General features: G+C 43.6%; 1 protein-coding gene across 1 annotated transcript in view; it reads right to left on the bottom strand.

The window, feature by feature from the left end:
- The window catches only part of LOXHD1 (lipoxygenase homology PLAT domains 1), a 238550-nt gene that overhangs the window by 152775 nt on the left and 58466 nt on the right, over nucleotides 1–27309 (bottom strand). Inside the window, exons 11-14 of the mRNA XM_087953943.1 lie at nucleotides 16582–16742; nucleotides 7277–7363; nucleotides 3898–4033; nucleotides 1524–1678 (exon numbers count right to left, since the gene is read on the bottom strand). Of these exons, the coding sequence (XP_087810069.1) occupies nucleotides 1524–1678; nucleotides 3898–4033; nucleotides 7277–7363; nucleotides 16582–16742 (539 nt within the window). The remainder of the gene's footprint in view (nucleotides 1–1523; nucleotides 1679–3897; nucleotides 4034–7276; nucleotides 7364–16581; nucleotides 16743–27309) is intronic.

Below are 27309 nucleotides of genomic sequence, written 5' to 3'. Positions count from 1 at the left end.
CTTCCGTGCCACAATGGTTAAGTAAATCCCTGCGGTTGTTAAGTTAGTCGCACTGTTGTTAAGTGAATCTGGCTTCCCCATTGACTTGGCTTGCCAGAAGGTCACAAAAGGAGAACCACATGACCCCACAGGACTGTCATAAATATGAGTCAGTTCAGTCGCCAAGCATCCAAATTTTGATCACACACTGATCATGGAGATATTGCAATGGTCGTAAGTGTGAAAAACGGTCATTTTCAGTCATTTCGAGCAGCCACTAAATGAACGGTTGTAAGCCAAGGACTAATCTGTAGAAAACTGGCCGCCAGGTTAAAAATATTTTTTAAAAGGTTGGTTATTCCATTCATTTTCATGGCAGCAACAATTGCAAAAAAAGGGGGAGGCATTTTGCATGGTGAGATTTTAAAAATGCCTCCTGGGGCTGCCCTAAGGACAGTAGAACAAGTCCCCACTCCCTCGCTGGCTTGTCAGGGGTCAGCCAAATGCCCCTCAGGTAGCTTTCAGATATGTGTCTTCCACACAACAGAAATTGCAACCGGATTGTTATTTCCAAGGTGGATTTCTAGGCTCCCTTGGGGTGACTGAAGAGTCTCCGTGTAATTTTAAAATGTCTGCAAGCAAGCAGTTCAAACCTCTGGCAGGAATGAACAAACCCTCCTGTGGGAAATGTGCAATGGATGGGAGGGAGGGAGGGAGAAAGGAAAGAAGGGAAGGAGAGGTGGAAGGAGAGGGAGGGAGGGAAAGAGAGGGAAGGAGGGAGGGAGAGACAGAGAGAGAAGTGAGGAGAGGGAGGGAGGCAAAGAGAGGAGGGAGGGAGGGAAAGGAAAGAAGGGAAGGAGAGGTGGAGGGAGAGGGAGGGAGGCAAAGAGAGGGAGGGAGGGAGAAAGGAAAGAAGGGAAGGAGAGGTGGAAGGAGAGGGAGGGAGGGAAGAGAGAGGAAGGAGGGAGGGAGAGACAGAGAGAGGGGAGAGGGAGGGAGGCAAAGAGAGGGAGGGAGGGAGAAAGGAAAGAAGGGAAGGAGAGGTGGAGGGAGAGAGGGAAGGAGGGAGGGAGAGGGAAAGGAAAAAGGGAAGGAGAGGTGGAGGGAGAGGGAGGGAGGAGGGAGGGAGGGAAAGACAGAGAGAGAAGCAAGGAGAGAGAGGGAGGGAGGCAAAGAGAGGGAGGGAGGGAGAAAGGAAAGAAAGGAAGGAGAGGTGGAGGGAAGGAAGGAGGGAAAGAGAGGGAAGGAGGGAGGGAGAGACAAACAGAGAGAGAAAGCAAGGAGAGGGAGGGAGGCAAAGAAGGAGGGAGGGAGAAAGAAAAGAAGGGAGGGAGAGGTGGAGGGAGAGGGAGAGGGAGAGAGAGGGAAGAAGGGAGGGAGAGACAGAGAGACAGAAGGAGGGGGAGAGAGGGAGGGAGAGAGGCAAGGAGAGGGAGGGAGAAAGGAAGGCAGGGAGAGGGAGAAAGAGAGGAGGAGGGAGAGAGGAGGAGGGAGACAGAGGGACGAAAGGAAGGAGTAAGAGAGAGGGAGAGAGACTGACTTACACTGCCTTTCTCAAACTTATTAACAGTGTTCATGCTATTCTGGAGCACCCGGTCCCCCGTGTCTCCATGCTCCCCGATGAGGCAAGCAAAAACATTGGCATCGGTCCCACTTCCACTCACTGTCCCGGTGCACACAGTCAGTCGATACTTGATTACTGCAAATGAAGAGATCCACCAAAGAAGTTGAGCATCTTGAGATTACATGCAACTTTGCTCTCTCTCTCCAGAATAAATTCCCTTTTCCCTTCCCGTAGGCCAGTCTTCAATTTCCCCCCATAATACCACTGATAGAGGGAGAGAGAGATTAGATAGATAGATAGATAGATAGATAGATAGATAGATAGATAGATAGATAGATAGATAGATAGATAGATAGATAGATAGATAGATAGATAGATAGATATGATAGATAGATAGATAGATAGATAGATAGATAGATAGATAGATAGATAGATTGATAGATTGATAGATAGATAGATAGATAGATAGATAGATGAGATGAGATGGAGAGATAGAGAGATCGGTAGGTAAGTAGATAGATTAGATCAGGAATGTCAAACTCATTTTACAAATTTCAGCGGTTAACTAGCCCATATCCCACCTTTATGGAGCTATGCAGCCAGTCTTAAAAACTGAAATAAAACTTCGGCTTTATGGAAGTTGGCAAACAGCCCTTGATGGAGGAAAGTGCATCGGTCCTCACAGCCGCTGCACACAGTGGATTAAAAATAACCTTCATCAAAGGCTGGTTGACACTTTAATCATAACATTTGCAATTGTAATCATCCCAGCAACGTCTTAGGGAAGCTCCCCTCCGCATACAGATCCACGGGCAAGTTGGTGCTGGCAGGGACAGCCGGGGTAAACATCAACCAACTTCTCAAGTGCAAATAAAGCACTCCAGTAAGATTGAGCTTGCCAGCTTTTGGGGAGCCTTGTCCCGTCCTATTCCAAAGAAGGATGCGTTCCACGGGGACGCGATGGCTCAGTGGCTAAGATGCTGAACTTGCTGATCAGAATCAGCAGTTCGGCAGTTCGAATCCCTGGCGCCGCGTCACGGAGTGAGCTCCCGTTACTTGTCCCAGCTTCTGCCAATCTAGCAGTTCAAAAGCATGTAAAAATGCAAGTAGAAAAATAGGGACCCCTTTGGTGGGAAGGTAACAGTGTTCCGTGCACCTTCGGCGTTTCGTCATGCCGGCCACATGATCACGGAGACGTCTTGGGACAGCGCTGGCTCTTCAGTTTTGTAACGGAAGTGAGCTCTGCTCCCTAGAGCCAGGAACAACTAGGATGTATGTGCGAGGGGAACCTTTACCTTGACCTATATTCCAAAGAACTTGACCAAAGAAGACAATCTAATCTTCTAAAGTAGTCCTCGATGTACGACCACAATTGAGCCCAAAATGCCTGTGCTCAGCGAGATAGTTGTTAAGTGAGTTTTGGCCCATTTTACAACCTCCCCTGCCACAATTGTTAAGTGAATCACCGCAGTTGTTAAGTTGGTAACTCAGTTACCACTTTAACACAATTGTTAGGTGGATCTGGCTTCCCCACTGACTTTGCTTGTCAGAAGTTCGCAAAAGGTGGTCCCAGGACCCCGGGACATTGCATTGAACCAGTGGCCAAGGGTCTGAATTTTGCTCACATGACTACGTGGAACACCCAATGGTTGTAAGCATGAAAAAGGATCATAGGTGACTTTTTTACAGCACTGTTGTAACTTCGAATAGTCCCTAAATGAAGAATTGTAAGTTGAGGACTATTTATAATATTGGCTTGTTTTAATCTTTTAAGTATTTTTCACCTGCTTTTATAATTTTATGCCACCCGGAGTCACTTTGTAGGGGAGATGGGCAATATAGAGATTTGATATATAGGGAGGGAGGGAGGTAGACAGAGAGAGAAAGAGAGAGGGACATAATAGAGAGAGAGAGAGAGAGATGATAGAGAGATGATAGAGAGAGAGAGATAGACAAACAGACAGAAGAGAGAAATGATAGATACATAGAGATGATAGATAGATAGATAGATAGATAGATAGATAGATAGATAGATAGATAGATAGATAGATAGATAATGAAGAGACAGACGATTAGATAGATAGATAGATAGATAGATAGATAGATAGATAGATAGATAGATAGATAGATAGATAGATAGAAGGATGGACAGATGGATGGACAGATGGATGGAGAGAGCCAGCCAGCCAGATGGATGATAGATAGATGATAGATGAGGGAGAGAGCAGGGGCGAGGAGAGAGAGAGAGAGAGACTAAGATGGAGATCATTGGCATAATGCTAAGTCAGGGAAGGAATCTCCAACAGTTAAACAAACAGCCTCCCAGCTTCTCCTTCCTCCCTCTTTCTTCTCACCTGGCATCACTTCGGCCACCAGTGGTCCTTCTGCTGCCAACTCTCGCACAATCTCATTGTCATCCTCATTGATATCTAACCAACGTCCACAATTGAAGGTGTACTTCTCTTTCGTCAGAGTTTTCAAAAGAGTGACCTTGAATATTTGAAAAAAGAAACCCCAGTGATATATCGGGCATATTTGGAATCTCACAGTACTTGGAAGGAGATGATGACAAGGGATTTATGTGAATAAAAGCAAGGTGAATTGGGAAAACAGCAAAACATTCTTTCTGAAACATGTTAACATTCTCTTCTGTTAAGGGAGAACCTGAAGTCTTTGGTATTTAAACTGTTTGCACTTCAGATATATTTAAGAAGTTTATATCATCTGTCTAATAAATCAGAACTTCCTTTCAGTTGGCCCAGGCTATAAGCTCACATCTGGATAAACATATAGGATTACACTGTAAAATGGTTAATCTCAAAACATTTAACTAGACAGCAGGTTCCATGCACTTAGAGCAGTGATGGCTAACCTTTTGGGCTCCTGTGCCAAAAATTGTGCGCGCACTTGCACGCTCGTGTGCCAGCACCCAGAAGGCAATGCGTGCCCCTACATCCCCTATGAATGCATGCACAATCACCCCCCACCCCCACACTTACCTGCACTCGTCTCACAGCTGATTTTTGGCCGGTTTGAGGCTTTTTCAGCCTCCCTAACGCTTGAGGAAGGCTTCTGCAGGCTTCTACAAGCTTTGTAGGGCGAAATCTAGCCCCGTTTTGTCACTTCCTGTTTTTCCGAAAATACCGGAAGTGATGAAATGGAGCTAGATTTCGGCCTACAAAGCCTGCAGAAGCCTTCTTCAAGCCTTTGGGAGGCCAAAAAAAGCCACAAACCAGCCAAAAATCAGCTGTGAGACAGGCACATGTGCAGTGAGGTAAGTTTGCCTGCAGCTCACGAGCCGGCACAAATGGCTCTGCATGCCACCTGTGGCACGCATGCCATAGGTTTACCATCATGGACTTAGAAGGATTATTTCTGGGTAAACATGCTTAAGACCAAGCTGAGGATGAATTTGCAAAACATTGCATCCTTATTAATAATATTCTGGATCTTACAGGTAAGAATCTTACAGGTAAACGTCACCCTTTCCTCAGAGACGAAAGCAACAATAAAGAATTATACAATGGCTGAAGGGTTGGAACTGCCATGTTTCCCTGAAAATAAGACCTAACCAGAGAATAAGCCCTAGCATGATTTTTCAGGTTGCTTGTAATATAAGTCCTACCCCCAAAATAAGCCCCAGTTAAGTTTGCCAGCCAGACACATTTAGCACCATATTTCCCTGAAAATAAGCCCTAACTAGAAAATAAGCCCTAATGCATCTTTTGGAACAAAAAGTAATATTAAGACCTGGTCTTATTTTCGGGGAAACATGGTAGCATCTTAGAATACAAGGAAAGTCAGTCAGTGAGTGGCACTACATAGAAGCCAAATGAAATAAAATAAAATAAATAAAGGAAGTACAATTAGTCCTCAACTTACAACCACAGTGGAGGCCCAAATTTGTTGCTTTGTGAGACATTAAATGAATTTTGCCCCATTTTACGACCTTTCTTGCCACTGTCATTAAGTGAACCCCTGCAGTTGTTAAGTTAGCAACACAATTGTTAATTGATTTCTCCCACCAGCAAGATTGGCCAAAATGTACGGAAACCAATCACCTAATTGTTGGAAATGTTTGAAAGAACAGGGCACAATTACCATGTGTGGTGGTCCTGTAAAAAGGCACAGGAGTTTTGGTATAAAATTTGGCTGCGATTAGAGGAAATTACAAACCTGAGACGTTCTTATTGGGAATTATGGCACAGAAGTATAGTGAAGCTGACACCTACCTAATAATCCATGTAATTACAGCAGCAAGAATGATATTTGCCCAAAACTGGAAGACTAGAGAAATTCCTAGGGAAGATATGATGATGGATAATGCGCCAAAATGGATAGGTTGGCATTGGAACTAAGGGTAAAGATGAGTCAGAATACTATACAATATGGAAAAAAAAATTACCACTGGAGGGAAATGAAAGGGAGTTCACAAAATGTAACTGAAAGGTAACATAAAGGATTTAAAATGTATAAAGATTTAATGTATATATGTATATAAATGTACAAAATGTTAGAGTACCTAACACAGTGGTGGCTAACCTTTTTGGGCTCCTGTGCCAAAAATTGTGCACGTGGTTGCATGCTCGCGCTCATGTGCCAGCACCCAGAAGGCAATGCGTGGGCCCCACACACACCCCCTACGCATGCGCGCACAATCCCCACCCACCCACCCACCCCCTGCCATCCCCTTAGCTGCACTGTGCCTCACAGCTGATTTTTGGCCAGTTTGAGGCCTTTTTTGGCCTCCCAGAGGCTTGGAGAAGGCTTCTCCAGGCTTCTGCAGGCTTTGCAGTCTTTGCAGGCTGAAAATTAGCCCCATTTTGTCATGTCCGGTATTTTTGGAAAAACCGGAAGTGACAAAACGGGGCTAGTTTTCGGCCTACAAAGCTTGCTGAAGCCTACAGAAGTTTTTCTCAAGCCTTTGGGAGGCCAAAAAAGGCCTCAAACCGGCCGAAAAATCAGCTGTGAGGTGCGCACATGCGCAGTGAGTTAAGTTTGCCTACAGCTCGCGTGCTGGCACAAATGGCTCTGCGTACCACCTGTGGCACGTGTGCCATAGGTTTGCCATCACGGACCTAACATAATATGTAACAACAAAAACGTAGGTCAAAGAAGTCCACCACGTTCAATGTTTTTAAAGATTATAGCTAATAAAAATTTATTTTTTTAAAAAAAGTGGCTTCCTCCTTGACTTTGCTTCTCAGAAGTTCACAAAAGGGAATCACGTGCAACCATCATCAATATGAGACAGCTGGCAAGCCTCTGAATTTTGATTGTGTGACAATTCAAGCCTCTGAATTTTGATTGTGTGACCACAGGGAGGCTGCAGACGTAGTAAGTGTGGAAAAAACGATCATAAGTCCCTTTTTCCAGTCCCGTTTGGAATGGCCACCAAACGAACGGTTGTAATTTGTAAGACTTATTTTTTGCAATATACCCCTTTGTCCCTTTTGCTGTTCTTGAGTGACATCTGTTCCCATTTGGGTAACTACCATCTTCAAACACAATGGGCAGAAATGGAAAAGTATGTCCCCTCCAATGTCTCAAAGTGGATAATCAAGATTAGAAATGATGTACCAGAGCTTTCAAATGGCAAAAGTGGTCCTTAAGGGTGGAACATCTGCTAGCTCTTCCTGAATATCAACCCCGGGTCAGCGTTAGAGTCATCTGTGAGCTCTCAAAAGGCTATTAGTAAAGCATTTGTGCCACTCTTAGCGCTATTTTCCTTACCTTGTTGAGATGCCAGCCAGAAAAAGGACTCCGTTTCTCGTGCCATATCCGAACTTTGAATAACGTACCCAGATTCGGGAGCTCAATCTATACAAACAAGCATAACGGAATAACAAAGATGGAAGGGGGACCTTGGAGATCATCTAGTCCAACCCCCCTTGCACAAGCAGGAGATCCTATACTATTTTCAGACCAATGGTTGTCGAATCTCTCCTTAAAATCCTCCAGTGTTGGAGCACCCAGAGCTTCTGAAGGCAACTTGTTCCATGGATTGATTGTTCTCACTGTCAGAAAATTTCTCCTTAGTTTTAGGCTGGTTCTCTCCTTGATTAGTGCCATCCATTGCTTCTTGTCCTGCCTTCAGGTGCATACAACTCAGTGGTGGGATTCAAAAAAAATTACTACTGGTTCCTGGCTTGGTGGGCGTGGCTTGGTGGGTGTGGCAAGGGAAGGATACTGTAAAATCTCCATTCCCTCCCCACCCACTCACCTGCTTTACAGCTCTGTTCTCCTGTGCAGGGCAACCAAAGAAGACCCAGCCGCTCAGCTGGGACTCAGTGGGAGGCAGAGAAGAAATGGGGGCGGGGCCAGTCAAAGGTGGGATTTGCCGGTTCTCCAAACTACTCAAAATTTCTACTACTGGTTCTCCAGAACTGATCAGAACCTGTGGAATACCACCTCCGATACAACTTAATAATAGAGTTGGAAGGGTCCTTGGAAATCTTCTAGTCCAGTCCACTTTCTGCTCCAGCATGGAATATACCATATCAGACAAATGGCTGTCCAATCTCTTCTTCTAGTGTTGGGGCACCCACAATTTCTGGAGACAAGCTGTTCTTCTGATTAATTGCTCTAAATATCAGGAAATTTCACCTTAGTTCTAGGACTAGCATGTATACCTCTTAATATGCCTTCAACTGAATGTAACTAATCATCTTAAAACATCTGATCATCTTATATCTTCTCATGTACCTAGATGTTTTGTTTATTGTTTGTGCTAAACTATATAACGTGGTTCATAGAATTGTCCCTTGAAGCACAAATGACCAGGCTCAAGTTATCCTACTTGCAGAAAAATTTCAAAGTAACAGAGTTGGAAGGGACTTTGGAGGTCTTCTAGTCCAACCCCCTGCTCAGGCAGAAAACCCTATGCTATTTCAGACAAAAGATTGTGCAACCTATTCTTAAAAACTTCCAGTGTTGGAGCATCCACAACTTCTGTAGGCAAGTCATTCCATTCCATTGATTAAATTGTTCTAAATGTCAGGAAATTTCTCTGTGATGACCCAGGGTGGAATACAAAATAAACGCAGGTAGAAAAAACAGGTGAAGCCCCTTTTATTCCTTCACTTTGCTTCCAAGCTCCAAATAGCCTTGACTGGAGACAAAAAAACTCCCACACAAGCAGTTACAAGAAGGAGGAAATGCAGTTTAAATTATAAAGAGTAAACAACAATACAACAGGCAAGATAAGGGCTGGAAGATGTCCACAGGTATCAGAACACACACCGGGAAGGACGCCAAACTCAGAGAGGAACCATAAACTAGAGATATTTCCATGCTTTGTTTCCAGCACTTGCCTGTACACATATCCGTCCTCTTATTCAGTTGTTACAGCTGCAGCCCATGAAGAGGATCAAGGCCCTCTCCTTCCAAGTAGACCACTTCTCTCCCTTATCCTCTTCTCCCAGCGCGCCCTAGGATGGAGAGGGTATGGGCTTGGGTCCTCCTCTGACTGCCCAGCCGGCCTCTGCACTTCCCCAGCCTCTTCCACAACCTCCGGAGCCACACTTCCACTCCCTGTCAGCTGTTCCTCCTCTCCTTCAGAGTCAGTCTTCACCGGGGGCATGACATTCTCCTTAATTCCTTAGTTTCCATCCGTTGCTTCTTGTCCTGCCTTCAGGTGCTTTGGAGAATAGCTTGACACCCTCTTCTTTGTGGCAGCCCCTGAGATATTGGAATCCTGCTATCACGTCACCCCTAGTCCTTATTTTCACTAGATTTAATGTACCCAATTCCTGCCTATGTTTTATCCTCCAGCCCCCCAATCATCCTTGTTGCTCTTCTCTGCACTCTTTCTAGAGTCTCAACATCATTTTTACATCATGGCAACCAAAATTGGATGCAGTATTTCAAGTGTGGCCTTACCAGGGCATTTATAAAGTGGTATTAACACTTCATGTGATCTTGAGTCTATCCCTCTGTTTATGCATCCTAGAACTGTGTTGGCTTTTTTGGCAGCAGCTTTATTCATGGTAACATGTTTCTATCACAGCAATGCTAGACCAGAAAAAAAATGAACATTTCCCATCAACTAATCAGTGCATCAGTCAATGTACTTTGATGGCATTAAATAATAAATCTGTAGTTTATTAAAAAGGCAAGGGTGGACAAATCTCACTAAAGGTTATGTGAGAATGTAGAGATTGTTGCAAGGTGCAACTGTCTTATGAAATTGTGGGCATTAACTTTAATTTTAACAAAGGGGAATATTTGCAGCTCAGGCTTGAAATGAGGAGTCCTTGGTGCCCTCTGAGCTTGCTTATATGTAATCTTGGTCTGACGTTTCATCAGCCTTTGCTTGAAGGAGAGAAGTAAATATTTTGGTGTCTTCATAGGGTTAAGATTATTTTAGGGACAACTGTTAAAATTGATAGTTTGCACGATATGTGAACCAGATCTAGGAGGCTAAACTCACATTAGTGTTAGATGCAAGAAATCTGGAACCAGGATATATAGTTCAAAAATACTACAAGATTTGGTCGCCGCAAAATTTAAAAAAATGTTGACACTGTAGAAAGTGTAGGGAAAAGCCACAAAGATGATTAGGGGACTGGAGGCTAAAACATACAAAGAACGGTTGCTGGAATTGGGTATGTCTAGTTTTATGAAAAGAAGGACTAGGGGTGACATGATAGCAGTCTTCCAATATCTCAGGGGCTGCCCCAAAGAAGAGGGAGTCAAGCTATTCTCCAAAGCACCTGAGGGCAGGACAAGAAGCAATGGGTGGAAACTAGTCAAGGAGAGAAGCAACCTAGAACGAAGGAGACATTTCCTGACAGAACATTTAATCAGTGGAATGGCTTGCTTCAATCATCTCAGTATTGGTTCCTTTCAGTCAGTGGTGGGATTCAAAAACCTTTTACTACTGGTTCTGTGGGTGTGGTTTGCTGGATGTGGTGTGGCTTGGTGGGCGTGGCTTGGTGGGTGTGGCAGGGGAAGGATACTCTAAAATCTCCATTCCCATCCTACTCCTGGGGGAAAGTTACTGCAAAATCCCCATTCCCTCCCCACCCCACTAACCTGCTTTCCAGCTCCGTTCTCCTATGCAGGGACACCAAGGAAGACCCAGCCAATCAGCTGGGACTTGGGAGGCGGAGAAGAGATGGGGGCGGGGCCAGTCAGAGGTGGGATTTGCCAGTTCTCCGAACTACTCACATTTTCCACTAGCGGTTCTCCAGAACTGATCAGAACCTACCGAAATATCCCTTTGCTTTCAGTACTCTGTAGGCAGAATGTTTTAATGAAAAGAAGGACTAGTGGTGACATGATAGCAGTGTTCCAATATCTCAGGGGCTGCCACAATATCTCAGGGGCTGCCACAACCTATTTTCCAAAGCACCTGAGGGCAGGAGAAGAAGCAATGGGTGGAAACCCATCAAGAAGAGAAGCAACCGAGAACTAAGGAATTTCCTGACACTGAGAACAATTAATCAGTGGAACAAGTTGCCTTCAGAAAATTGTGGGTGCTACAACATTGGAGGTTTTTAAGAAGCGACTTTTCTGAATTGGTATACTAGAAGAACCCCAACTAGTCCCTTCCAACTCTGTTATATATTTTTCTTGCAGACATTTCTTTATTAAAACTGGGTAACAGGTTTGTTTGTTTTTTAAATGAAAGTAGACAGCACAATTAACTGATGTCATTGAGCTAAAGGATTTCAGAATTATCGATGATGGCACAGAAAAAAGTTATATGAGAGGTACATGCCCAGAATTGTATATCTTGGGGTAGATAACCTTTTTCTGCCTCCAAGGGTTATACAGTAACAACATCAATGTAAAAAAGGACTGTTATTTTATTTTTTTTAACTTTTAACACAAAATAGGTTTAAGTTTTCCAAGAAACAATTGGAGGCTGCAAAATGGGCCAGGCTATTCATATGTGGCCTGTGAACATTTTGCATTGCATGCAAAACGATATGTTCTTATCTGAGCATTTCGAACCTGAAGAATTCAGGCAGAATCTTTGGGTGACACTCTGCATGTCACACAAGGGCACAGTGTGTGAATGTGAGGAACAACAATCCATCTCTCATATCCTAAGGTGCATACAATGTCGTGTTGACAAGAGAAAATGCTATTGACCTGGCCCAATACTGGGAGAATATCATCTAGTTTTAGTCTTGGTCATAATACATACTTTTAAACCAAGGGTGGGATTCAAATTTTTTAACAACCAGTTCTATGGATGTGGCTAGGTGGGTGTGGCCATGTGACTGGGTGGGCGTGGCTTCTTTTTTTGTAGCAAAACAACCCCCCCCCCATTTTTTTGCCTCTTGGGCCTCGGGGAAGCCTCCTGGGCGAAGCAGTAAGACAGCGAGGGGGATCCCAGCACAGCTGACCATTGGAACAGCTGGTTGTCATGGAAAAAAGAGAAATACCTTAAGGAGTGACTGGGTGGGGAAGAATGCAGTCAGCGATGTCGAGCATGCGCGCAATGTTGCACATGCTCGATAAGGACTGACTGGGTGGGAAGGGGAGGGACGGGTGGAGAAGGGCAGGGCAGCCAGGGGCACGATTGGCTGGTTCTCCGAACTGCACAGAATCATAACAACCGGTTCTATAGAACCGGTCCGAACCAGGAGAATCCCACCCCTGTTTTAAACGTGCTATATTTTTTATGACCTATTTCAGAGTTTCTCAACTTTGGCAGGTTTCAGATATGTGGACTTCAACTCCCAGAATTCCAGAGGTGGCTGTGGAATTCTGGGAATTGAAGTCCATATATCTTTTTTTTTTTCAATTTTAAAACAAAACTTTATTGAAGTTCAAGGTATTAAAAAGTTTACAAAAAAACAAAATATTAAAAAGATTTACAAAAGTTTCTATAATAGAGGTTATGTCAACATGTTTCCATACCATTCCTTGGAGTACATTAAATACCATATATATGCATAGAATTTGACTGTTTTTTAAACATATTGTCTGTATTGATTCTCAATTCTTAATTTATGTTAATAAACAAAACTATATTGTCCTTTAAGATCACTGATTCACATATACAGATAAGGGAATATCAAATTGAGACTTAATATATGCATGCATGTCTAAAGAGAACATCAGGGGTATTTTTAGTCTATATGCTGTAATTTAGTATTCTGCGGATATAGCGGAAGGGAGGAGTCACATAGAAATCTTGAGCTTTCCCCAGGTTATCAATTTTAATTTTCTTATCATTCCATGTAATCAACATGCCTTCTGGGGTAATCCATCAAAATATTCTTTTTATTTAGATGGTTAGCCAAGATTCGGTAGTCTTTTAGTTTGTGTACTCTCCTTGATATCTGTTTTAATATGAGTATTTCTTTTCCCTTGTAAGTTATTGGTTCTTTCCTGGTAATTTTATAAACGATGTCCCTTACTTTCCACCTTGCAAATTTTATAAGGACCTCTCTAGGGAGTCTATGGCATCTGGCATAGCTGGTATACACCCTATAGATATCATCCATTTCATTAATCATCTCTTGTCTGTCTCTTTGTAGGGCATCTGCCATCAATTCATATCTTAAAGCTGCCAAGGGTGAGAAACACTGGCCCATTTTATGTCCATTTTACTTGCTCGATATTAAATGTTATATATCTAGAGTTTGTAGGTGTTTGTTCTGACACGATTAAAGAAAGAAAAAAGTGTCTTTTTTATTCTTAGGGCTGGTGGATAGTTCCCACCCCCCATATCTTGATTAAAAATTATGAAAATGATATTTTCCAATCAGTTGTGTACAGTTTTAAATTCCCAGGCCCTTAAATATAAAGTCATTTCATGATGTTGGGAAAGCATGAATGGATCTATTTTATGCAGGAGAAGGCGAAAAGAAATCTTGCCAATGCTTCACATATTGTAAGAGATCAAACATACTTAGTGCTGACATTAATGCTATCAGATTTCTGCTCAACTGTAGCCCAGGTTATTTAATAATTAAAGCTCCATTTCACAATTACTTTTGCTGGAAGAAGAATGAGAGAAATAGCACCGTGCCTCCTCCTCCTTCTCTAGGACAAGGTCTATTAGCCCATATTGTAGTAGTAGCAGACAGTAGTAGAACTGGGAAAATGCATTTTCTACAACTATTAATAGAAGCAGAATGGCAAAGTTGGAAACGATCTTGGTGATCTTCCAGTCCAATCCTCTGCTTGGGTAGGAAACCCAAGACCATTTCAGACAAATATATCATGGCTGCCATTCTGCAAGCTTTGCATCCCATCCTGCCATCCTGACACTAGGAATGGTGGGGGAGGGGGAGGGAAGAAGTTGGAATGAGGGAGGACAAGGAAAGGGGTGTAGGGAGTTGAAACCATGTTGTTGTCAGGATTTCATCACTTGGATGAAAAGCCCGAAATTGACCGTTGTTTGAACAGGGAGATGCATCAATCCAGTCCAAGGTCAACCAAAAACAAATGCAGAGATGGAGAAGGCACGAACTGAGGGTCCATTACTTAAACAACATGAAAACTCCTTATTGGACATTGACAGATAACATGGGGTTGCTCAGGGGGGAAAGAGAAAGTTAATTATATCCTTTGTGCACCAAACTAGCAGATTCAGCTTTGTGTTGGAACCACTTTCGCTTTCCATAAAGTACAGCTAGTCCTTGACTTACAACGGTTAATTTAGTGACCGTTCACAGTTACAACAAGCAGTGGAAAAAAAAGGGATTTCTGACTGTTTTTCACAGTTATAACCTCTGAGGCATCCCCAGGATCATGGGATCACAATTCAGATGCTTGGCAGCTGGCTCTTCCTTACAGCCATTGGGCTGCATCCCAACCAAAGAAGACCCAGCCAATCACCTGGGACTTGGGAGGCAGAGAAGAGATGGGGGCGGGGCCAGTCACAGGTGCTTTTTGCTGGTTCTCTGAACTACTCAAAACTTCTGCTACCGGTTCTCCAGAACTGGCTGAATACCACCTCTGCTTCAAAGTTACAATGACTCTAAAAAAAATGGCTTAGGACCGTTTTTCATACTTACAACCATTGCAGCCTCCTTGTGGTCATGTGATCAAAATTCAGACATTTGGCAACTGACTTGTATTTAGGATGGTTGCAGTGTTCCAGGGCCAAGTAATCCCCTTTTGCGACCTTTGAACAAGCAAAGCCAACAGGGAAGCCAGAATTCACTTAACAGCCAGGTTATTAACTTACCCACTGCAGTGATTCACTTAGCAACTGTGGTGAGCAAAGGTCATAAAATGGGGCAAAACTCACTTAACAAATGTCTCACTTAACAACAGAAATGTTGGGTTCAGTTGTGGTCGTAAGTCAAGGACTATCTGTATACTACTCTTGGAAAACAACGAGCCAGGAATCTTTCTTTGCTAAACTAACTTAAATGGGACAGATGACAAAAAGGTTGTCCAATCTCTTCTTGGTCAGAATATTCATGAACTGAAATAGGGCATGGTAACAAGGCCAGCCAATGAATAGGCATAGCAAACTAAGTCAGCCAATGAGGAGTGTTTGGAAACTGACACTGAAGCGGCCTGGGCGTGGCCCTGCAAGCTCAAAGTGCTGTGCTGAGAACTGAAATTAATCTGCTCTGAGCTCTGAAGCTGCTGCTTGCGTTTTGCTTGTTGAACCATTGGAAAGAATCTACTGTTGGTATTGTACAATTATTCCTATGTTATTATGCATATAAAGAAGTTAATGAATCCTGCTGAAATAGTCATCTGTGTGTGCTTTCATGCATTTGATTTCTGCAGAAAACTCCAACATTCTTAAAAGCCTCCAGTGTTGGAGCACCCGCAACCTCTGGAGACAAGTCATTCCACTGATTAGAAATTTCAAAAAAATTCTCCTTCGTTCTAGGCTGCTTCTCTCCTTGATTTGTTTTCATCCATTGCTTCTTGTTCTACCCTCAGGTGCTTTGGAGAATAGCTTGACTCCCTCTTCTTTGTGGCAGCCCCTGAGATATTTGAAGGCTGCTATCATGTCTCCCCTACTCCTTCTCTTCACTGGAGTAGACATACCCAGTTCCTGCAACCTTTCTTTGTATGTTTTAGTCTCCAGTCCCCTGATCATCTTAGTTGCTCTTCTCTGCATTTTTTCCAAAGTCCCAACATCTCTTTGGTAATGTGGTAACCAAAACTGGATGCGATATTAAATAGAGATTAAATAGAGATTGCCTTCAAAATAAAAGCAATGCTGTTGTAAGTATACACTTATTTACATTTGATTTCTATTTTCTGATTGACTTCATGGTGGGGGTGGACAGATATGGCCCTCTGCAGCGGGCAGAGTTTGAAGCCCTCAACTTACGACCGCAGTTGAGCCCAAAATGTCTGTTGTTAAGTGAGATGTTTATTAAGTGAATTTTGTCCCGTTTTATTATTTCTCTTGCCATAGTTGTTAAGTGAATCAGGACAGTTGGGTAGTTAGTAATCCGGTTGCTAAATGAATTCGGCTTGTCAGAAGGTTGCAAAAGATGATCACATGATCCCGGAACACTGCAACCGTCATAAATACGAGTCAGTTGCCAAGCATCTGCATTTTGATCACGTGACCATAGGGAGGTTGCCTTAAGTGTGAAAAATGGTCCTAAACCATTTTTTTTAGGGCCGTTATAACTTTGAACCAGAGGTAGTATTCAGCCAGTTCTGGCCAGTTCTGGAGAACCAGTAGAGGAAATTTTGGGTAGTTTGGAGAACCGGCAAATTCCACCTCTGACTGGCCCCACCCCCATCTCTTCTCTGCCTCCCAAGTCCCAGCTGATTGGCTGGGTCTCCTTTGGTTGCCCTGCACAGGAGAACGGAGCTGGAAAGCAGGTTTGTGGAGTGGGGAGGGAATGGGGATTTTGCAGTATCCTTCCCCTGCCACGCCCACCAAGTCACACCCACCAAGCTACAGCCACAAAGCCGGTAGTAAAAAAAAATAATTGAATACCACCACTGCTTTTGAACAGTCACTAAATGAACTGTTGTAAGTCGAGGACTACCTGTGCTGCATTCTAACCACTGCGTCAACCTGTCGCAAGCCACAACTTTTCCACTGAGGTTGAAGCAGAAATATAACACAAGAAAAACCATACCACGAATTTGTCAATTTGTCCAGCTTCAAAGTTGTCGGAGTTATTGTCTAATTTCATTTCATCAGATTTTCCTTTGTCACCGTAAACCTGGAGGAAGATGGGAGCGTCTGTTCCAGCACCTTTAATGTCACTTGTCCAAATCCACAGAGACCAGGGATTTTCTGTCAAAAATGCATTAAAAAAAAATTAGATACTTTTTTTTAAAGATGGCCAGATTGGTGATTAAGAGCAAACCAATTTAAAAAGAGAGAGAAACTAGAAACAAATTGAACAGCCATGCATTAACCCTATTGGATTTGCAGTCAGAGGAACAGGTTTTCATTTAATAACTAAAATCACACGAATAATTGGAGTGGGGTTTTTTGTTCCCATGTTCTTCTGTTGACACAGATTGTACAGCACGCTGGGAATTTGGATCAGGCTTCCGAGCTTAGGTTTTGGTTCAGCATGATATCCTTTTGGGATAAGGAGGAGGAGCAGGGAGGGAGGAAAAGGAGGAGGAAGAGGAGGAGGGGGAAAGGGGGGAAGGAGGAGGAGGAAGAGGAGGAGGAGGAGGAGAAGAGGAGAAGGAGGAGAAGAGGAGGAAGAAGAAATGAAGGAGGAGAACTCTGTGGTTTTTTCCCCAAACTCCAAAAACTTTAACTTTAGACTGTCTACTATTGACCTCACCCCTTTCCTAAGAGGTCTATAGGGGGCATGCATAAGTGCACCAACGTGCCTACCGTCCCTGTCCTATTGTTTCTTTTATTTTTTTTTATTTTATTTTTCTTATATGTATCCAGGTACTCATAACTATGTTTTTACTTATACCTATTATCTTGTAAGCAATTGGCAAACCAAATAAAATAAATAAAAAAAATAAAAGAGGAGGAAGAGGAGGAGGAAGAGGAGGAAAAAGGGAAAGAAGGAGGAGGAGAAAGAGGAGGAAAATGGAATACACTTATAAAGAAGAAGAACAAGAGGAAGAGGAAGAGGAAAGAAGAAGGGGAGGAAGAGGAAGAAGAGGAAGAGGAGGAAGAGGAAGAAGAAGAAGGGAGAAGGAGGAGGATGGAATGCACTTATAAAAAGAAGAAGAGGAAGAGGAAGAAAAGGAAGAACAAGAGGAAGAGGAGGAAGAGGAAGAGGAAGAAGAAAAGGGAGAAGGAGGAGGATGGCATGCACTTATAAAGAAGAAGAACAAGAAAAAGAAGAGGAAAAGGAAAAGAGGAGGAGGAATGCACTTATAAAGCTATTGACCACTAAGGTGATGTAGAATGTAGAATGTAGAATACTTTATTGGCCAAGTGTGATTGGACACACAAGGAATTTGTCTTGGTGTAAATACTCTCAGTATACATAAAGAAAAGGTACATTAGTTAAGAATCAAGAATCATAACGTACAACACTTAATGATAGTCATAGGGAACAATCAACAATCAAATCATACTAGGAAACAGTCAACATAAATCGTAAGGATACAAGCAACAAAGTTACAGTCCTACAATCACAAGTGGAGAGGATGGGTGATAAGGAGTGATGAGAAGATTAACAGTAATAGTAGTGTACACTTTGTAAATAGTTGAACAGTGTTGAGGGAATTATTATTATTTTTTTGTAAATTTTATTTGAGTTTTCACAAAAAAATACAAATAAAACATCTTTTTGAAAGTATCATAATCCCGGGTTACATTTCTTCGTACAGACACAAATTCAATTTCATGCTCATTTTTATGTTCTATTCCATATCTTATTACTGTTTTACATTTTCTACATATCTTCTCTCCTCTTTTAATTTTCTCAATTTTATTTTAATTATCTCGTCTCAATTCGAATCATTATATTTATACTTTTTGTCTGTCCTGTTTCAATTTCATATTATCTTTTCTCATTAAACAAAATTTCTCCTGTAGTTGCTGATTGGAGTATGACACCTTTATATCTTTTAATTTTATCCATTTAACTCTTATTTAAGCTTCAATATATACCTTAAAGTTATAACATTCAATATAATACATAACTTCCATTTGGATTCTGCTTGGTACATTCTTAAAATACACACTATATTCTTTAAAAAAAGATTATAAATATATGTAATTAAAACAACACATTCCATTCCAATTCAATTCTATCATTAATGTGAATATTCATTAAAATCTTAACTTCTTTAACATTACTTTTCAATTAAATGTCATACCTCTATGGGAACAGTTATAAGCTTTCCATAATTTATCCCCACCACCACCACTTATATTTTATAAAACATTAACTAATCAAAATGTTCCTGTCCCTTCCTAATTCAATTTTCTCATTTATTTTATTTCACTTATTTTATTAACAAACATTTCACTAGATTACAGTAACTATTTTATCCCTCATTTTAATCATACATTGTTTCCAATTTTCTAAAATTATTTCTATTACTAATATAACAATACAATCTTATGCACCTTTACAGAATCCCTTTTTCAGTTAAATTTTCACCCATTATCTCTAAATAGGTCCCGTTTCTCTATATCTTGTTTCTGTCCTTTGTAACTTCTTTTCCTTTCGTTCTTCCCTCTCTTCTTCTCTCTCCCCTTTTTACCCCCTTGTCTCTCTACCTCTATTTCTCTCTTCTGTATTCCCCTTTTTTTTCCTTTCCAGTATTATACTTATTTTTTGAATTATTTTTCTTTTCTTTGGTTGTTTTCTTAATTCTTAAATTCTCCATTCTCTTTCCCCCCTTTCCTTTTTCTTCCCCACATAAAATTACTTGTTCATTAAAGATGGCTTCTTCTTTGTCCCAGTCTTCTTGTTTTGCAGACGTTTCTTGTTGTTTCTCATAGTTCCAAATCTCCATTTCTAAGAATTGAAAAACGAAGCCAAAAGAACCCTTCCCTTCTTGTGCATCTTCTTTGTACTTTTTAAGTTCCATTTTCAATTCATCCAGAAGTAGTGCCATTGTATAAATTTTTAAACAACCACCCGATTAATTTTAGTCATTCAAATGCAATAACCAAGAATCCAAAGATCACCAAGTAATCCAAATACACGCAAGCTGTTTCTTTTTTGCTCTTTTTTTTTCACTTTCTCTTCCTGGGGTTCTACTATTTAGTTGCCAAGTTTCAGTTAAAATGTATCTTTTAGAACAGGGTCCCAACCGCCGGTCCGTGGACCGGTACCGTCCGCTGAACAAGTCTTACCGGGCCGCTGGTTGCTGGGCGCCGCCATCTTTTTGATAAAGTGCTTGAGCTTTTCCGGTAGAAAGCCATTTCTACCCGAAAAGCTCACGAGGCTAGCGCGCCATCTTTTTGACGAAAAGTGCTCCGTGAGGTCACCGGAAGCACTTTTTCGTCAAAAGATGGCGGCGCCAGTTGATGCCGGCTGGCGCGGCGCCCAGCTGATGCCGGTACCGGGCGCGCATAAAAAGGTTGGGGATCACTGTTTTAGAAGTCTTGTTGAAGTTTTACTGTAGATTCCTTTTAATTCCAGGCAGTCTCCTCCCTTTTTTCCAGATCCTGCCCTTTTATTCTTTTTCTCTCCTTTCCTGCTTATAAAAAATTGTTGGTGTCCAGAAATCTTTATTATCCCTTTGATATTTTGTTTTATTTTCAATTTAATTGCCTGTTGATGTCAAAGCGGATTCCCGATTTCTTGTTTAAGTCTCTTAGTTGTCAGTATAGGGAAAGGGAGAGAAGAAAAAAAAAACCAAACCTTTCCTTTTCACTTTCCTTCGCTGCTTCAGAATCTTCTTTGGGAACGATGTTATCTTTTTTTTAGTTTAAATTCCAGGGTTCCTTAGTTGTTGCTTTTGCAATTTAATCCGGTCAGCCAAAACTTTCACTTCTTATCTTCCTCCTGCACATTCTTTTCTGATCGAGTTCTTCTTTGAGGTGGCCATTTCTGACTACCGCTGCAACCGCCTTCGGGAAAGGGAGTAATGGCCAGCTGAGGAGGAGAGATGTGGCTCTCCTCCACCCTGCTGGCAGTCTCCCCCCTCTTCACCACCTCTACGGAGTGGCTTAGCCCCGAAACCAGCTGGCTCGGGGCGCTCCAGGGGCGAGCCCCGACTGAAACCGCACACGATCGCAGGTTTCTGTCTGTCGCCGAAGAAGCTCAAACCGGAAGCCAGTCAGTGTTGAGGGAATTATTTGTTTAGCAGAGTGATGACGTTCGTGGGAAAAAAACTGTTCTTGTGTCTAGTTATTCTGTTGTGCAGTGCTCTATAGCATCGTTTTGAGGGTAGGAGTTGAAACAGTTTATGTCCAGGATGTGAGGGGTCTGTAAATATTTTCACAACCCTCTTTTTGACTCGTGCTGTATGCAGGTCCTCAATTGAAGGCAGGTTGGTAGCCATTGTTTTTTCTGCAGTCCTAATTATCCTCTGGAGTCTGTGTCAGTCCTGTTGGGTTGCAGAGCCAAACCAGACAGTTATAGAGGTGCAGATGACAGATTCAATCATTCCTCTGTAGAACTGGATCAGCAGCTCCTTGGGCAGTTTGAGCTTTCTGAGTTGGTGCAGAAAGAACATTCTTTGTTGTGGTTTTTGATGATGTTTTTGATGTGAGGTGTCCATTTTAGGTCATGTGATATAGTAGAACCTAGACATTTGAAGGTCTCTACTGTTGATACTGTGTTGTCTAGTATTGTAAGAGGTGGTAGTATAGGAGGGTTTCTTCTAAAGTCTACCACCATTTCTACGATTTTGAGTGTGTTCAGTTCCAGATTGTTCCAGTTACACCACGAGGCAAGTTGTATAACCTCCTGTCTGTATGCAGATTCATCGTTGTCTCGAATGAGACCAATCACTGTTGTGTCATCAGCAAACTTCAGTATTTTAACAGATGGGTCGTTTGAGATGCAGTCATTGGTATATAGGGAGAAGAGAAGTGGAGATAGCACACAGCCTTGGGGGGGCCCTGTGCTGATTGTACAGGTATCGGATGTGATTCCGCCTAGCTTCACCTGCTGCTTCCTGTCTGTTAGGAAGCTTATGATCCACTTACAAGTGTGTTCAGGTACCGCTAGTTGGTTTAATTTACTTAGAAGAGTGTCTGGAATGATGGTATTGAATGCTGAACTGAAGTCTACAAAGAGGACCCTTGCGTAGGTATTTGGAGATTCAAGGTGTTGTAGGATGTAATGCAGAGCCATGTTAACAGCATCATCTGTCGATCTATTTGCTCGGTATGCAAACTGCATGGGATCTAACAGCGGATCCGTGATGGTTTTCAGGTGGGACAGCACAAGCCTTTCAAAGATTTTCATAACTACAGATGTTAGAGCAACTGGTCTGTAGTCATTCAGTTCCTTGATGGAGGGCTTCTTTGGCACTGGGATGATGGTAGAACGTTTGAAGCAGGAAGGAACATAGCACATCTCTAGTGATCTATTGAAGATTCGGGTGAAGATGGGGGCCAATTGGTCAGCACAGACTTTTAAGCAAGAAGGAGTTATCTTGTCTGGCCCTGGTGCTTTTCCTGGCTTCTGTCTGTGTAATAGATCTTGCACTTCTTTTTCTGTGATCACCAGAGGTTGTGAGCCCAATGGATTGGGGCCAGTTGTAGGAGGCTTGGCTGTTGTTGGTGTGTTTGAGATGTGGGTTGTGGAGATAGGTGGCTGTAGTTTCTTTTCAAACCTGCAGTAAAACACATTCAGGTCATCTGCTAGTTGTTGATTTCCTTCTGCCTGGGAAGGAGGTTTACTGAAGCCAGTGATGTTTTTAAGAGTTTTCCACATGTTTGCTGGTTCATTTGTTGAGAATTGATTCTTTAACTTTTCAGTGTAGCTTCTTTTTGGCTGCTCTGATCTCTCTTGTTAATATGTTTCTGGCCTGGTTATATAGCATTCTGTCACCTTTTCTGTAGGCTTCCTCTTTGGAACGAGGTAGCTGCTTAAGTTTAGCTGTGAACCAAGGTTTATTGTTACTATATATTTGCAGGTTCCTTGTTGGTACACAGAAGTCTTCACAGAAGCTAACATATGATGTTACAGTATCTGTGAGCTCATCTAGGTCTGCAGAGGCATCTTCAAAAGGTGAAGATTTCCCCAGTCCAGTCGTGTCAAGTGCTGCTGATCTTCTTTCTATAGCTGTTATTTGCTGGTTCATTATTTCCAGAGCTTCCTTGATCTCCCTTGTTTTCAAGTGTTATTTCTTGATTGGCTATTCTTTGGTCTTCGCTTCTTTTCTTTCTTCTGTTCTACCTGACTTGCATCTGATCTCATCTTGCTAATCTTATTATCCAGCCTTTGAGTGATGCACTGTTTGGTGTTTTTTCCTCCCCTTCTTTGTAGATTTTGTATCCCAGGTATTAATATTTTTATTATCTCCTAAAATAAAGCTTGTCATTACTATTCTTTCATGCAAGGATCAGCCACAGAAATGTTTTCTTATGCTTTTAAACGTTAGTCTCTCTCTCTCCTCTCTCTCTCTCTCCGTCCCTCCCTCTCTCTCCTTCCCTCTCTCCCTCCCTCTCTCCCTCCCTCCCTCTCTCCTTCCCTCCCTCTCTCTCTCCCTCCCTCTCTCCCTCCCTCCCTCTCTCTCTCCGTCCCTCCCTCTCTCCCTCCCTCTCTCTCTCTCCCCCTCCCTCTCTCCTCCCTCCCCCCTCCCTCTCTCCCTCCCTCTCTCTCCCTCTCTCTCTCCCTCCCTCTCTCTCCCTCTCTCCCTCCCTCCCTCCTCTCCTTCCCTCCCTCCCTCTCCTCTCCCTCTCTCTCTCTCTCTCCCTCCCTCTCTCTCTCCCTCCCTCCCTCCCTCCTCCTCCTCTCTCTCTCTCTCCCTCCTCCCTCCTCTCCCTTCCCTCCCTCCTCTCCTCTCTCTCCCTCTCCTCTCCCCTCCCTCTCCCCTCCCTCTCCCTCCCTCCTCTCTCCTCCTCTCTCCCCTCCCTCTCTCTCCTCCTCCTCTCTCTCCCTCTCTCTCTCTCTCCTCCCTCTCCTCCTCTCCCTCTCTCTCTCTCCCTCTCTCTCCTCCCTCCCTCTCTCCTTCCTCCCTCTCTCTCTCCCTCCCTCCTCTCTCTCCTTCCCTCCCTCCCTCTCTCCCTCTCTCTCTCCTCCCTCCCTCTCCTTCCCTCCCTCTCTCTCTCTCCCTCTCTCCCTCCCCTCCATGCATTCTTTCTGCCACATAAATCTATCTGCCTTTCAACAGATGTATCTGCTCCTAAATGTCAGCTAGAAGATTAAGTCAGTCTCTAAGCTTCACCTTCTCCCTCTGTGTTTCCGTACACCGAGTCCTTTTGTCCTGGACATCTTTCTCCAGTCTGAAGGGAGGAAAATGTGATTTAATTGTTGGGAAATGTTTGAGATAACCTTAACCGAAACACTCCTGTTTGCTTCACTGGTGTCCGCAGTTAATCAGTGGAACCACTTTCCTCCAGAAGTTGTGGTTGCTCCAACACTGGAGGATTTTCAGATGAGGCTGGACGGCTACTTGTCTGGAATGGTATAGGGCCGTGATGGCGAACCTATGGCAGCATGCCAGAAGTGGCACACAGAGCGATTCCTGCTGGAATGCTAGCCGTTGCCTGGAACTGATCCACTGTGCATGCGCGCGCATCCCCCGACAGCCGATTGTCAGGTATTGTTCTGACCCAAACCTTGTTCCAAGGAAACAAACACCAAATGGAGGTAACAACAACACCTTTTAATGATTCTTTACGAATTCTGTTCCTTCACGGTTAAAAGGCTGTTTCAAACGAATTGTCTCCGATAAGAACGAGCCTTGCCAAGGCTGTGCAAGGCTGCCAAGAACACTAGATAAAGTTGCCATTAAATATTTCAAACACAAAGAGTCTCCAAACACAAACTAAGAGGGTCCGAACGTCCACAAGGCTTGAGTGCAAAAACGTCTTTGCTTCCTGCAAAGAACTCTGCTTTCTCCGCTGAATCCAACCCCTGGCTGCCCCCCCCCCTCCCCCCAGGATTCCCTGCACAGCCCGTTTTGGATTCCAAGTAAGTGTGGAGGCTCGGGGAAGGTGAAAAATGGGCCTCCCGGAAGTTCCAGAAGACCGAAAACAGGACCATTTCCAGCCTCTGGAAAACCTCCGGAGTGCGGGGTGGCCATTTTTGCCCTCCTGGAGGTTCGAGGAAAGCCTCCGGAGCCTGAGGAGGGTGAAAACGGGTTCCCCCCCCCCACTGCCTGTTTTCATTCCCAGGCCAGGATGGTGCAGGAGGACAACTAGGCCATGCCCGCTATGGCTACGCCCACTCAGCCACCGGGCAGAGAGAACTGGTGGCTAAATTTTTTGAAGCCCACCCCTGCTCCAAGGTCCCTTCCAATTCTGTTATGTCATATTTAGCACGGCACATCTAGTGGAAAAAAAATGAAGCCCTCTGAAGGACTCTACGCCAGTGATCCCCAACCTTTTTTATGCCGCGGCCCGGTATCCCCAACCTTTTTCCCTTTTTATGGCGGCCCAGTGTACCGGCATTAGCTGGGCGCCGCCATCTTTTTTGATGAAAAAGTGCTTCCGGTGACTTGTTCCATGGACCGGACACCAGGTCCGTGGACCAGTGGTTGGGGACCCCTGCTCTACGCCACATGTTAAATAAGTAAATAAATAAATTAGCCACTTTTAAAAATATGAACAAGGGGAGATGAAAGGCTACAGCATTCTCCCCCCGTCTTCCTGGGTTCTGAATCAGGCATAAAAATACCTTTCTAAGACCTTCCTTCCAACCTGAAGCCCTCAACGGTTTATCTTACCACCTTAACAGACAACGAAGTTCTTTCGATAGACTTGCACGAGTGAAGCAGGAGATTAGAGTTCCCGTAATCTAAAGTTATCCTGCACAGATTAGATCTTTAACAGAATGTTAAAATACGTGGATAAATAAACGTTTTGTTCCTCCGAAAGGAATGGGTGTCGCAAAAAAGAAGAAGAATCATGAAACACGCTAGGAGTGGATTTAGATGGTTTGATCCCAGCAGATCCACGATAAGAAGGACAATCGCAAGAATAAGACGATACGGTTAACATTGATCTTTCCCTGGCTGAGAATGCAATTTGTTTTTTTTGCAGTGTATGATGGTATTCTGCGTTTTTGGCTTTTTTTTTTTTTTTTTGTTTCAAAGTGTTGCACAGAAATCTAAGCCCTGCAGTTACTGGAGTGTGACCTTCTCTTTAGAACATGATTTCCCCTTGTGCAGGGTTTTGCGGTCATTTGAAGAAGAGCTGCAAAAGGGAAGCAGCCTTAGAAAGACTCTTATCCCATGATGTGGTTTGCTAGAAGCCGGTGCAGATGGCAGTGGAATCGGACAGTGGGGAAGACTGGGGACCAGTCCGGGAGTCTGGGGAGGACTCAGATGAGGGTCCTGCATCTGATGCAGAGATGGGGCACAGGACCATCTGGAAGTGGGGTCCTCAGCCTCTGGAGCCTTCGGAGTCTGGCAGCAGCGAGGCCAAGGACCCAGGGGAGCCTGTTCCCAGTGTGTGTGTGCACAGAGCTGCTAGAAGGCGAGAGCAGCTGAAACAAAAGGGGTGACTCGGGAGTAAGGCTGGGAGGTGATTGCCCCTCCCATCAGGTATAAAGGACAGGCCAAGATGACGAAACCTTTGCAGGAAGCAAAGTCGTTCGTTCAGTTCAGATTCATTCTTGAAGCTCTTTGTACTTCGGCTGTTTTTTTGTTCTAGTTCATTTGACGCTTCTGTTCTTGGCAGCATTTCACAGGCAAGAAAGGTGGGTGCTTATCTCGAGGGACTGTTTGAGATTCATTACCGGCTGGGAATGAAAATAATTCCCGGCATTGCGATAAAACAAGACTTGTTTTTAAAATAAGCGTGTGCATAATTACGGCTTCGGAACCCTTGGTCAGAACATCCCAGGAGTGTCAAACTCAAGGCCCGCAGGCTGGATCCAGCTCATGGGGTGCTTAGATCTGGCCCGTGAGAAACAATGGTGCCTGTGCCAGCAAAAACAGACCAGAGGAGGCCAAGCTCGGGCAGGCCGTGCATGGCTTCCCAAGCTCCGTTTTCGCTGGCAGAGAGCTGCAGGAGGCCGTTGTGGCCAAAAACGGAGCCTGGGTGGGCCATTGCAGCCGAAAACAGAGCCTCAATGAGTGATGTCGACCTGGCCATGCCCCCCTGACCACGCCCCCCCACAAGGTCAAACACAGCCCTCAATGAAATTGAGTTTGACACCCCTGCCGCATCCTATGTCATCCTTACCTAAAAAAACAAGAAATGTTAAGTCCAGACATGATGTTAAACATCTGCAAGAGGGGGCGTGATGACTCAGTGGTTATAGACGTTGAGATCATCAGCTGGAAAGCTGACAGCCAGGGTTTGAGACCCAAGCGCCACATGACAGGGTGAGCTCCCGTTACTTGCCTCAGCTCCCACCCGTAAGGATGCACATATGAGAAGATAAATAGGTATCATGTTGGTGGGAGGGTAACAGCGTTACAACAATGAGACTGCCTTCCATTGAGAACCTGTATAATGCACAAGCCAGAAAGGGGGCTGTGAAAACTTCTACAGACCCCTCACATCCTGGACATAAACTGTTTCAACCTTTTCCTTCAAGGTGATGCTATAGGGCATTGCATGCAAAAACAAGCACAGGTTTTTCCCTCTGTGCTATCACTCTGCTAAACAACTAATTCCCACAACACTATATTTGTCCTAGGATATCAAACCACCTAGTAAAGCTGTATCACCTATTACCCTTCTCCTTTTTTCCTCTTTCCTATTACCTACCATAGCTTGTTATGACTCCAACTGTTGTTCGTAGCTCGGGATTTGCGTTGATTGACTATTTCATATCCTATGACTATAA

Source organism: Notechis scutatus, chromosome 2 (assembly GCF_049901735.1).
Source record: "Notechis scutatus isolate UNSWTSFEM ecotype Mainland chromosome 2, rNotScu1.2, whole genome shotgun sequence".
NCBI classification, from domain to species: domain Eukaryota; kingdom Metazoa; phylum Chordata; class Lepidosauria; order Squamata; family Elapidae; genus Notechis; species Notechis scutatus.
This window is presented reverse-complemented; position numbering and strand designations above follow the sequence as displayed.